Below are 14,151 nucleotides of genomic sequence, written 5' to 3' on the forward strand. Positions count from 1 at the left end.
CACAATTTGGGCAAAAATAGTGTGCATTATACGCAGCAAAATACAGTAATACAGGATTCCTATTAAGAAAGGTAATTTTATGTCTTCTTATTCTTTAAAAAAAACACACCAAAAAACATTAAAATAAATTTGTTCAATAAATACGGTATCTTTTAAAGGTTTGGATCTATGGTATAAAATTAAGGAAAGAATTACAATCAAGAAAAGATGGGAATAGAGGAAGAGTAGGAAACGAGACAAGGAAACTTGCAGACAGCTCCAGTTCTCTTTAAATCACAATTATTGCATTATAAAATAAGAGTGTGTATTAAACATAAGATCTCATGAATCAGAAATGAAGACAAGATATTAAGATAAACCCATGATTAAATCATGATTAAATGTAAAAGTTTATCATCAATTAAGAAAATTAATACTGTTTAATAATGTGGTAAACTATTATTACCTTGAACTTCGTATCTGTAATCTTGCAATTCTGGTTTTTGATTTTCAGAAGTATGCACATCAGAAGTCACTTGCTCTTCTGCATTTATTTCACATTTTAAAGCTGGAGTATAATGTTCACCAGGGACACTGCAAAAAGTCTGTTAACAAAATGAGGCATTTTATAAAATTAAAATTTTGATTTATTCCTCTAAAGATCATTAAACATTATTCTCCTATATGCAAAAGACAGTCAAAATGGCACAGAAAAATCAGTAAGAAAACACTCTTTCACACACCAAATTAATCTGCAAAAGAAATAATCAACTCTAAACCTTTCTCTCTCTATACGGGACATGAAATTCTTCCTACATTAGGAAAATACTGATAATCTTCACTACACAAAGCTATAATTTTTTCTGATTCTTTATTTTTAAAGTTTATTTATTGAGGTGACATTGGTTACTAAAATTATATAGGTTTCAAGTGTACAATTCTATAATACATCACCTGTATATTGCATTGTGTTCAAAGTCAAATCTCTTTCTGTCACCATATTTGACCCCTCTTAACCTTTTCTATCTCCCTTCTACCACCTTTCCCTTTAACCACCATACTGTTGTCTGTATCTGAGTTTTTGTTTATTTGCCTTGTTTGTTCATTTGTTGCTTTTTAATTTTTCTCTCATATGAGTGAAACCATATGGTTCTTGACATTTTCCATCTGACTTATTTCACTTAGCATGATCTTCTCAAGATCTAACCATGTTGTCGCAAAGTTGCAAATGGAAATATTTCATTTTTTCTATGGCTGAGTAATATTCCATTGTGTATATATACCACATCTTCTTTATCCAATCATCTATCAAAGAACATTTTGGTTGTTTCCGTATGTTGGCCACTATGAATAATACTGCATTGAACATACTCATATCTAGCGATAGATGTATCTTTATGAATAAATGTTTTCAATTTTTGAAGGTAGATATCCAAAAGAGGAATTGCTATGTTAATATGGTAATTCTATTCTTAATTTTTTGAAAAATCTTCATATTGTGTTCCACAGTGGCTATACCAATTTTCGTTCCCACCAGCAGTGTATGAAGGTTCCGTTTTCTCCACAAGATCGCCAACATGTTATTATTTGTCTTGTTAACAGTAGACATTCTAACAGATGTGAAGTGGTATCTCACTGTGGTTTTGATTTGCTTTTCCCTAATAGCTAGTAAAGTTGAGCATCTTTTCATATACCTTTTGGTCATTTGTGTGTTTTCTTGGGAGAAGTGTTTGTTCAAGTCCTCTGCCCATTTTTTATTTGGATTGTTTGTTTTTTGTTGAGTTATATGAGTTCTACATATTTTGGATATTATTAGTCCTTTATCGGAGGTGTTGTTTGCACATATCTTCTCCCTTTTGGCTGGTTGTCTCTTTGTTTTGTGATGGTTTCTCTTGCTGTGCAGAAGCTTTCTAGGTCAATACAGGCCCATTCGTTTCTTCTGCTTTTACTTCCCTTGCCTTTGAGGTCAAATTCATAAAATCCTCTCTGAATCCAGGGTCCATAAGTTTAGTACCTATACTTTCTTTTATGCAGTTTATCATTTCTGGTCTTATGCTTAGGTCTTTGATCATTTGGAGTTAATTTTGATACATGGTGACAGATAGCAGTTAGTTTCATTCTTTTGCACATGGCTTTCCAATTTTCCTAGCACCATTTAATGAAGAGGCTGTCTTTTCTCCATTGTTATGTTTTTGGCTCAAGCTTTGTCAAAAATTATCTGCCCATATATATTTCGGTTTATTTCTGGGTTCTCAATTTTATTCCATTAGGCTGTGTGTCCGGTTTTCTGCTGATACAATGCTGTTTTATTGTCACTCTGTAGTATAAATTGAAGTCAAGGAATGTGATATCTCTGGCCTTGTTCTTTTTTCTCAGGATTGCATTGACTATTTGGGGTTTTTTCCACACAAATCTGAAGATTTTATGTTCTATTTTTTATAAAATGACATTGGGGTTTTGATGGGAATTGCATTAAATCTGTATATTGCTTTGGGTAATATGGCCATTTTAACTACATTTATTTTTCCAATCCATGAACATGGAATATCTTTCCATTTCTTTGTGCCTCTTCAATTTCTTTTAATAACATCTTACAGTTTGCAGTGTATAGGTCCTTCACATCATTTTTAAAGTTTATACCTAGATATTTTATTCTTTGTTGCAATTGCAAAAGGAATTGCTTTTTTCATTTTTCTGAAGTTTCCTTCTCCCTCTCTTCTCCTGCTGGTATACCCACTATTCTCATATTGCTTTTCTAATGGAGTCAGATAGTTCCCATAGAGTTCTTTCATTTTCGTTTTTTACTCTCTTTTTCCATCTAGATTTCTATCTTATATTACTAATTCCTTCCTCCATCTGGTCAGCTCTGTTTCCTAAGCTTATTAGTTTAGCATCTCTTTCACTGAATTCTTAGCTCCAGAAAGTTGCGATCTCTTTGGTAAAGCACTTCTTTTGTTCATTGATTTTATTTCTGAGTTCATTAAACTGCCTATCTGAGTTTTCCTGTATCTCGCTGTTTTTTTTTTTCAGAACTGTAATCTTGAAATCTCTGTCATTTAAATCACACTGTCATTTTCATGCACTTGTTTATTTTCTGGAGATTTTTCACTTTCTTCCTGAACTGCCTTGTTACCTTGGTTATTCATGGTATTTGGTGGATTATTTCTCTGCCTAGGCATTTATAGGAATGAAATCTGCTTGTTTTTAAAGAGTGACACTTCCCTACTCAGCAGGTTTGTAAGAAGAGATCTTTTACCCCAGTAGGTGGCACTGAAGCACCAAGTTTTTTATTTTCTCTTGCACTGCTTTCTTAGATCTCTGCTGGGTGGTGGAAAATGGCCTGTATTCCTTGGGCAAGTGGGCATCTCCTCTGTGACCAGGTCTCCTTGGTTTCAGGGCACCACCCCCATGGGGGAATGTGATGGGTAATCAGGTTCTGAGCCTGTGAAATCCCAGTGCTGCCCTGCCCGAGGTGTTCCAGGTGCCCCTGCTGGGATCAGCCGACATGAGTAGGGGCGGGGTGAGCGGGGAAGAGGCCTGCTTGTGCATTTGTGGCTTTGGTCTCCTCCCATTAACGGTGACTGCCAGACCTCAGCTGTATCACCTCTGTATTTCCACCTGTCACTGGGATTAGCCACAGCATGCATCTGCTGCTCAGGGAGGAATGCTCCTCCCTCTGGTTCTCAGGGCTGCACATAGTGTGCTCTGAAACACAACACTCACTGCTTACAGCTTCTTCTGGGGCCTGTTGCTAGCTCCGGAAGAGTGAGGGTTGGTGAGCTTGGGGAGGGTAAGAGGACGTGGCCAGGCTCCATGGCTTTGTTTTCTGCCTGACAATGGCGGCTGCTAGAATATAACTGCCACACCTCTGTGCTCCATCTGCCCTGGTCACTGGGTTCAGCCACAATATGTGCTCACCACTCAGGCAGGAATGCTCATTCTACCTCTTTTCCTCCGGGCTGCAGAGAGTGCATGCTGCAACCTGATTCCTCCCCTCTCCTGAGACCCACAGTGAGCTCTTGCAGCTGCATCCATAGCATTTGTCTGTGCTCTTCTCCCTTCCCTCCTCCCCTGTTCACTCAGATTCGCCCACCTTCAGATGTTTCAATGTGCAGCTCTCTCAGATGTGTTTGTGTGTTGAGTAGGGAATCCTCTGTTGAATTATAGCTGTTCAACTTGTTTTAAGTTCCAGGGGAGAGACCAGGGGAAACCTCTCACACCACCATGCTTCTGACATTACTCTCCTAGTTCTCTGCTTCTTTCTAATAATGATATATCTTGTACTTTACCACTTCTAGCTTGGATCCTATTCTGATGTTATCTCTATAATGTCAACTACCCTTTGGAAAAAACACTAGAAGACAAGGATGAAAGTTCAAAAATGATAACTAGAAAGAAGTTTATAAATTCTATAAATATTGTAACATATCAAGTATGGGAGCACCCTCATACACTTTTCTATAACATATAAGAGTAGTTTCTCTGTGGTGTATACACACACAAAATTAAAAATATTTGACACATTACTCTGTGGTTTTTTTTTTATCCTGAGCAAAAGACAATTCTATCATTTAAAAACAACACATGCCCCATCATCATTTGATAAGCCCTCTAAACACATGCCCCTCACACAACTTGAAATAATAAACAACTTCTAGACTTAAAAGCCAAGTTGTTTATTGCTATTTCTTGAGATTCGCTTAAAAGTTAAACTACTTGTATACTGTCAATTAACAACTGAGTTTATTAAATTTCCAGCATAGTTTTTAAGTTGGAATTTTATATTAGAGTTGGCAGAAACCTGAATGATCCCCGGTTTACAGATGAAGAAAAGGATTCACAAAGATGAAGTAATGAGTCCACAGCAACATCAATGATTAGTGATGAAACCAGGTTTCATGACGAGGTCTCGAGGGCCCCTTCATTACAAAAAGCTGATTCATATTTCAAATTAAAATTAGGGGTTAGGTAAAGACATTAGTGGAAGAAAAGAAAATATAAGTCAACTTATAGATGAACCGTTGTGACTTGGGCCCTCTTTCCATATTTACTCTTTGATAAACAATGGACATGAAAGGACAATGTCTGAACCCTTAGGCAGAGATGGAGGTGGAGGATGAAGAGTAGCTGAATAAGAATAAAGGCCTTCAGTGTGTTTATTTCTGACTTTTTTTTTTTTGCCAGTATTGGTTTTTGAACTATTTTATAGGTAATTAGAATCAATAATGCAGCTTTACCTGTCCCAACTACACTACCCTTCTTTCCCTTCAATTTACAAATAAAAAGGCTGGGGGCCGGCCCGGTGGCTCAGGTGGTTAGAGCTCCATGCTCCTAACTCCGAAGGCTGCCGGTTCGATTCCCACATGGGCCAGTGGGCTCTCAACCACAAGGTGGCCAGTTCAATTCCTCGAGTCCCGCAAGGGACAGTGGGCTCCGCCCCCGGCAACTAAGATTGAACACGGCACCTTGAGCTGAGCTGCCTCCCGGATGGCTCAGGTGGTTGGAGCACGTCCTCTCAACCACAAAGTTGCCAGTTCGATTCCTCGACTCCCGCAAGGGATGGTGGGCAGCGCCCCCTGCAATTAGCAATGGCAACTGGACCTGGAGCTGAGCTGCGCCCTCCACAACTAAGACTGAAAGGACAACAACTTGAAGCTGAACGGCACCCTCCACAACTAAGATTGAAAGGACAACAACTTGACTTGGAAGAAAGGCCTGGAAGTACACACTGTTCCCCAATAAAGTCCTGTTTCCTCTTCCCCAATAAAATTAAAAAAAAAAAAAAAAGGTTGGGACAGAGATCAGGATCAAGCCTAGCAATATATTTTAAATTCTGAACTACTTCAAATATGCAGAAAAGAGTAGTTTATTAGCTTTGAAAATATTTTGTAATATTATCCCCATGTATTTTTTGAAAAATCGAGCATTTCATATAGATTTGAAGCTCCCTGTATCCCATTTCATTTGCTTCTCTTTCTTCCCAGAAGTGATGACTCTAGCATGCTTTTTAAATATTTTTTCTTTTGAGATTTATTGACATTAGTACACATACAAAACACTGCTAAATGGTATTCCATTGAATGAATGTACCACAATTTATTTATTCATTACCCTGTAGATAGAAATCTGAGTTGTTTCCAATTTTTAACCTAATATAGACTCTCTTGCAACATACCTGACTGTTTGCATATGTGAGCCTATTTAGAAGAACTGGGTTGTGGGGTGTACATTATCTTCAACCTTGCCAATCTGCTTCTCAAGGTAGCACATTCCCACCAGCTGTGTGTAAGAGCTCCTATTTCACCCCATCTCCCAAGTATAATTATAATTAGTATAATTAGAGTATTTAGTTTTTTTTACTCAACCACCAAAGTGGGCAGAGACAGGAAACAGACCTGTTTGAGGTTCTACTGGTCCACTGTTTTATGATCTATACCTGTTGTCTGTTCTACTGCTGAGATAATTTACCTGAATTTCTTTTGTTTCAAACTTACTATCAGAAAGAATCTTAAATGCTCATTTTAAACTTAAAAATTCAGGAATATTTTCTAAGGGCAGTACTGTAGTAAGATATCAGGGAAAACCAAGTTGGATGATTCTGCTTATCTAATTGGTAGTAACAAAATTTAGCACTTGTCTAAAAATACTTTTTAAAAATTTTATTTTAAGTACCGTTGGTATACAATCTTATATTGATTATAATTAGTTTCAGGTGTACAATATAGTGATTCAACATTTTTATACCTTACAATGTAATCACCCCACTAACTCTAGTAATCATCTGCCACCATGTAAACTTATCACAATATTATTTTTAACTAATATCTTACCTGTGTAAAATAAGAACATTCTTCACACACTGCCTTATAAAGTTTTCCAATGAGCATTTGTAAAGGCTTCACTTCATCACCTAGTAAAAGATAATTGCATTAAGACATTCAATTTACTCACTTAAGTACTATTATATTAAACCTATGTCAACTGGAAGCTTCCCTACAATAGGATTAGTTTTAAATTCTTTATTTCTTTTAGAGTTAGTTTCCACTGCTTAACGTCCCGTCTCAGATAAGTTATAGGATTTTTAATCTCTATGCTACAAAATGGTATAAAGCCACGACTTACAATTTTTTTACTGTAACCCAATATAAGAAATAAATCATATATCGTAACCTATCATATACATCCACGTAAAACTGAAACAAAAATTTCACAAATCAGTGTTTACTCTTTCTATATGCCATGCACTCCAATGTTTCCTGTTCTGCTCCACTCTTCAACATGCTCCTCATTACTCACTCCACTGACTTCATCACCCAATAGTTAAGTTGCCGTTTGAAAAACAGTGGAGAGAGTCTACCTGAAGAGGATACCAGTAAAAGTAATACAGCTTAAAATCTTATTAAAATCAAACCCAAAGAACTTCTGAAGTGAAAAAGTATGGTATTCTTATTCAAGCCACTCTTTAAATTCTACTCTGTTCAACAGAGCAATTCCATGGGACAAACTTATGAACCCCCTTATGTCCACAAGCAGAGCTGTCAAGCGTAGAAGGCTAGAGATGACTTGAACAGAGGATGTCTACTAAAGTCCATTGAGGTTTTCTTAAATGTTGTTGCTTCCCCTAGTACCACCTTAGTCTCTCGGCTCACTCTATAGTCTCATAGGCCATCTCATTCTTGCCCTTGGCCTCAACTGACTTGATTTTCAAATCTTTATCTTGAGCCTAAACCTCCCTCTTGAGTTTCAGACGTCTACTTTCAACTGCCTACTGGACATCTTTTTCTGAGTCAATTGGTATTTTTAACTCAATATGTTGCAGACTGAATTTATTATTTTTCCCACAAATTTGCTCTTCATCCTCTTCATGACTGGAGTCACCCTCGATTCAGTTACCCAAGCTAGAAACTAGGGATCATTCTCAATTCCTCCCCCTTTTACTGCTAATATCAACACCAGACTACAGCCTACGTCTTTAACTGTTGAACTTTCCTTTCCATCCTTAATGACACCGAGTTCAACATCTTACTGTTTATCAGAATTACTGCCAAAGTAGCTTAACTGGTCTTCTCATGACTAATTTCACCTCCCCTAATTAGCTCCGATGGTGTCATCTTAAAATAAAAATCCTACTATGTTAAATAGTTAAATTTTAAATAGTTACTCCCACTATTACAAATCCTGCAGAATGTCTTATCACAAATAGCATAAAGCTTAAACATGCTTCAGTCGGGGTACATACAGCTTTTTCTGATCAAGCTCCTTCCAATCTTTTAGGCTTTATCCCCCACTACCTTTTCAGACACCTTGAACTCTCAATTCTCCAAAATGGATGCAGACTCTCACACCCGTGTTTAAAACTCAGGAGCCAGACCTAAAATTCCAACCTCTCTACTCCTGCCCACTGCCTCACCTTAATTATACTTCTAGAAAATACTAGACTTTTCTCCCCTCTCCTTCCATTCATTCTTCCATTACAGAGATTATCCTGTTGTTTATGACACTTTATTTTATATTGCTTTCCCACTGGACTGTGACTTCCTGTGGGAAAATGATTCAGTGATTTTAGATTTCTCAAGCGCTTAACGAATGTCCAGTGATAATATGAACAAATTAATCTAAGACTAGGATATACAGTTACCTTCCTTTATGGGTTCTAAGACAAGGATGGAATGACAGAATGGTGGTCTCTAGTGATACGTATTTGCTTCACAGCATTTATAATTTTGTCAGAAAACATTTACTTGCTTCTTGTGTTTTTATATTCTGTAGCTCTAACTGGTGTAGCTCTAACTTATAATTTTGTCAGAAAACATTTACCTGCTTCTTGTGTTTTTATATTTTGTAGCTCTAACTGGTGTATTTTCTGAAGTTCCTTTATTTTCTCCTCTTGAGCAGAAATGAGCTCCTCTTTAAGACTGCAGAGAGCTTTATCTTTTTCATTTTCCAAGTATTCACGAACCTGATCCACATGAGTAGAATAAACCAGAGAGAGGCATATACGTTGAGCTTCCATCTGTAGCCTTAAGTCATTCTTAAAATGAATGTATAGACAATTAAAATTAGAAAAGTTTAAAATGACAAATCTAATAATTTAACTTCTTGAATATACTGACAACAAAGGGAAAAATACATGAAATTATAGTTTAAAAATTCACATAAGAAAAGTGAAGTTTAATTTTTTCTCTCTTTTCATTCTCTTGCCTTGATCTACTGTATTTTTCAAGAAAAGCAGCACAATGTTTTCATTACCTCAACTTCATGGTAAATTGTGATATTTAGTATAGCTAGTATGGCCTCATCTTCGATTTCTGCTTAAAAATATTTTAAATGTAGAGAAATGCAAAGAATAATGTAATAAACACTTATGTATTCACACCCCAATTAACAAGTGCTATTAATAATATTTTGTGTGTTTATTTCTCTCCTCCCTACACACTTCTTTTTTGGTTTAGAAAGAAAATATAAATACAATTTAATCCACTATATTTCCATTCCTTCTTCCCGAGACAATCATTACCACAAATTAGCTGCAAGTCCAATCCATTTCTTATAATATCACTTCTCAATGTATCTGTAAACAATGCACTATATTCAGTGTTCTTAAGAATTTATATAAATAGTGCAAAATGGTATTTATTTATCAAACTACTCTTCTCATTCAATTCAATATGCTTCTGAGAGTTATCCATGTAGATAAAGGTTAATTTATTTTAACTGTCATATATATGAATATGCCACAATTTGTCCATTTCCTTTCTGGAGATCAACTGAATTATTTCTAATTTTTTTGTATTTCAAAAAATGCTGTAATAAATTCTTATACATATCCCCTTGTAAAATTGTGCTAGTGTTTCTCTAGTGAAGTGGTTCTCAAACTTTAGCAGTGTCAGAATCATCTGAAGTGCTTATTAAAACAGATAGCTGGGCTCCTCCCCCAGTCTGTTTCAGATCTGGTGCAGGGCCTCAGAATTTGAATTTTAACCAGTTTCCAAATGACACTGATGTTGCTGGTCAGGGAACCACCACTTAAAAATGTAATTTCTGGGTCACAGCTAATGCACCTGTATTAGATTTTACTAAATAACTTTGTATATAATTGTACCAATTTATATTGATATAGTATATAGCGGAGGCGCCAAAAAAATGTATACACATTTTAAGAGATGTTATCTATGCTCAAGCAGTAGTTCTCCATAATCAGAAGTGTCTGGAGGCTGATGGTAACTACTTTGAGCACCTCTTGTAATTGCAGAAGTCAAACGTGACTTGTATTCATCTTTTGTTATTGGTATATATTACAATTTTAATAGTTTTTCTTTCTTAAAATGCGTACTCATTTTTTTGGCACCCTCTGTATGTGAGTACTCATCTCCCCCGTGTCCTCATCACACTTTTTTCTGAAAGACTTATTTTGCCATCTGGTGGATGTAAAATGCTGTTTTATTGTTATATCAGTTTGTAAGGTTGAAAGTATCTTTTCATGTTTATTAGCCCTTTTGGTTTCCTATTCTGAGACACATGTCTATTTATATTCTTTGTTCATTTTTATATTTTTAGACCTCTTTTTACACTAAGTATTCTTTACACCTTCTTGATATTAAGCCTGTTTTTAATGTATGTGGCAAATATCTAATCCCTGTTCTTCAACTTGTTTATGGCTATCATTTGTTAAGACAGATATATTTATCAATCCTTCCCTGTGTATTTGTCTTCATTGAAAGTCCTTCCCTACCTATCAAGATCCTAATTTCCTTTTATGTGAACATCTTTAACCAACTTGGATTTATTTCTTCCTAAGGGTAAGGATCTAATTCCCTAACTCCTCACCCCCAATATTGAAAGCAAAGTTTCAAAAAAGCAGCTTTCAAAAACAATAAACTTTTCCTGTTGATTTGGCTTCTTTCATTTCACCTGAATCTGCTCAAATATCACGTCAGGTCTTCACTGACCTACCCTACGTGAAAAAGAATAAAAAGTGCTCACTACCCTACTTCTAGTAGATTACTGTTACTGTACTTTTATTTGTCTGTCTTATTTCATGTCTAACTCCTCTAAAATATAAGCTTTATTCTTTATTGCCTATTTTTATTCACTGTTATATTCTGAGTGTCTAGAATAGTACCTGGAATATAGTAGAGGCTCATTATTAATAACAAACAAATGTTAACTTGTACATACTATATACTAAATTTTCACATACTAAACTTTCACATGTTACCTGGCTGTGTTTCTGGGTTTTCTATTTATTGATCTCAGCATCAAAATCATATTACCTATTATGATTTTTTAATGTCTTGATATCATATAAATTTTTCTAGGATTGTCTTGGATGTCCTTGGATATTTACTCTTGTACATCAATTTTAGAATCGTATTTTTTAAGATCCATGAAAAACCTTGTTGGAATTTTCATTGGAACTACACTGAATGTAAAGATTAATTTGAGAGAAATGACATCTCTATATCTTTTCACTATGAATATGGTACATATTGCCATACAGTCAGGTTTTTAGGTACTTCAACGTTTTATAATTTTCTTAACAAGTTCAAACATCTTGTGCAGGGTTTAAAGTTCCGTCTCTTCTATTCATATCCTTTATCTCTTACTTATTGTCATACTGCATTGGAGAGTAACTACAAAACAATGTCAAAACAGTAAAGTTGATAGTGGGCATCCTAGTTCTATACCTGATTTTAACAGGAATGCTTCTAAATTTCTGCTACATATTTGGATGAAAATCATTATCATGGTGAAGAAATTTCCCTCTACTCCCAATTTTCTAGTTTTTTAAAATTATAAATGACTTGTTGAATTTTTTATTGATTCTTTTTCAGCCTCTATTAAAATGATATGGATTTTCTCACACTATACTTGAATGTAGAGATTAACAGATTGTTTCAAATGTTCAACTATCCTTACATTCCTTGGGATAATATGCTAATATTTTATTTTGGATTTTTGCAACCATACTCATAAGTGAGATTAGTCTCTAATTTTATTTTCTTGTACCATTCCCATCAGATTAGTCTTAGCATCAACAGTATACCAGCCTCATTAAATAACCTGGGTGCCTTTTCTTCCTCCCTTCCTTTCCTCCCTCTCTTTCATCCTATTTTAGTAAATGACTATATACCTGTTCTTTTAAGAAATTGTACACCCATTTATAAAACGATCTCAACGTAGTATTTTTGGTTGGGCGAGAGGGTAAACTTCTATTTCAAATGCTTTAATGGTTATTGGTTTATTCAGGATTTACATTTCTATTTGAGTTAGATTTGATAATTTATATTCTTCCAAAAAACTATCTAGTTTATCTATATTTTCAAATTTATTGGCATTCGTTATTTATACTATTCTTTTACGATTAAAAAATTTTTTTTAACAATACCTATAGTTAGGTTCTTATTTTAATTCTTCATTTTGTTTATAAATCTTTTGTTTTTTCTTCATTATCTTCTCAGAGGTTTGTGTAATAACTCTAATTTACTAATCTTTTCAAAAAATAAGCTTTCCATATCCTTGAAAACTCTCTCCCTCTTTTGGTTATTCCAAATTTGCTTATTTCTGTTCTTAACTTTATTTTTCTTCTCCTTTCTTTGAGGGTATATACTGTATTATGCTACTGAATTAATAGCTTAATTTTTAATATTTCTTGTTTGTAAAACTACTTTATTTAAAGCTAAAAATTGTCCTCTACATGACATGTTCCATGCACTCTGCATTACTTTCCTTTTTCAAAAATATTCTTGGCTCTTCTTGTACATTTATTCTTCCAGATGAACTATAAACCAATTAAATCAAATTTCAAATACTTGCCATTCTAATTTTTATTACAATTACATAAGGCTTGTGGATTTTTCTAGAGGTATCTGGTATTTTACACTATTAAAAACCTCTCATTGGGAAACAAGTCCTCTCACTTATTTAAGTCTCATGTCCTTAATTAAAGTATTATAATTTTATTTATACTGGTCTTATACATTTTAAAGTAAGTTTTTCATGTTTACTATACATTAAAGCTTTTCAGTTCATTTGCTTAAACGTTCTAGTTATTTAATTACATCTGTGAATTATGCCAACTATATTTCCCTCCCTTTACACCACAAACTTTTTGTCTTTGCACTGGCTAGAACCTGTAGAACAATGATGAACAGCAAGTGACAAAAGCTATCCTGAGCTTGTTCCTGACTTTAACATGAAGGTCTATGATGTCTCACTGTGGGTTTTGATAAACTGGTTTTGTTTATTCTCCCTTTTACTCACTCATTTAAAAAAAATTTATTAACTGCCTATCACGTGTCACTGTGCTAGTCCCTAGAGATACAGCAGAGTCCTTGCTTTCAAGGAGTTGATATTCTAGTGGTTCCTCTTGTAGTTTCTAAGCTCCAATACCTTTTCTAAATTCTAATAATTACCTTCAATTTTACACATATACTTTGCAATCTATGCCCTCCCACAGCATCGATAATTAATCAGTATCAATAACATTCCTGCCACTTCTCCCTCGTCCCAATAATGCTTTTTAAAAAACGTTTCAATTATTTTTAGGAGTAATTAAATTAAACCCAGTTTATGGTTTTGCAAACAATTCCAGATATTTAACAAAGCATTAATAGTTGAACAATTTGAGTTTCTTATCTCTATTTAAGTTATTAGGATGGAAAATATCTTCACATTTGATATAACATCATAAATATGAACACATCTATTATAATAAAGAGAAAACTTTCCAGTGGCTTCCTACTGTATATAGAATAAAATCTCAACATCTTACAAAGACTGTAAGGCTCTCCAAGGTCTGGTCTCTTCCTTCTTCAAACTCTTCTCTCCATCTCTCAAACTCAACTACACACGCTTTCATTCTGCAACTCAAACTCATCTACGTCTTCACAATTGCTCTCATTTCCTTGTAGTAGACTCCTGTCATTCAGATCTCAGTTCCAATGTCAATTCCTCCAAGAGACCCTTCCTGAAACCCTATTTAATGCTACCACCGCACTATTCCTCATTTTCTGTTACATTATGTGCTTTATTTTCTTCATAGGCCTTATCACTATTTCTAATTACTTTCCTGGTTTCCTCGTTTATTGCCTGCCTCCCTTCCTAGAATATATGCTCTCTGAGAACAGGAATCTTCTTTCTCCTTTGCCACTATACTCCTATACCTGGCAA

General features: G+C 34.9%; 1 protein-coding gene across 8 annotated transcripts in view; it reads right to left on the reverse strand.

Annotated features, from left to right (window-relative positions):
* Positions 1-14,151, reverse strand: part of AKAP9 (A-kinase anchoring protein 9) — a 144,201-nt gene that overhangs the window by 93,087 nt on the left and 36,963 nt on the right. For all 8 annotated transcript variants that reach the window (XM_019716634.3, XM_074340714.2, XM_019716663.3 and 5 more), the window contains 3 exons: positions 8,797-9,010; positions 6,810-6,889; positions 446-584 (listed from right to left, as the gene is read on the reverse strand). In XM_019716634.3, the coding sequence (XP_019572193.3) occupies positions 446-584; positions 6,810-6,889; positions 8,797-9,010 (433 nt within the window). The remainder of the gene's footprint in view (positions 1-445; positions 585-6,809; positions 6,890-8,796; positions 9,011-14,151) is intronic.

The sequence above is a fragment of the Rhinolophus sinicus genome, chromosome 4, assembly GCF_057876585.1.
Source record: "Rhinolophus sinicus isolate RSI-liver-muscle chromosome 4, RSI-T2T, whole genome shotgun sequence".
NCBI lineage: Eukaryota > Metazoa > Chordata > Mammalia > Chiroptera > Rhinolophidae > Rhinolophus > Rhinolophus sinicus.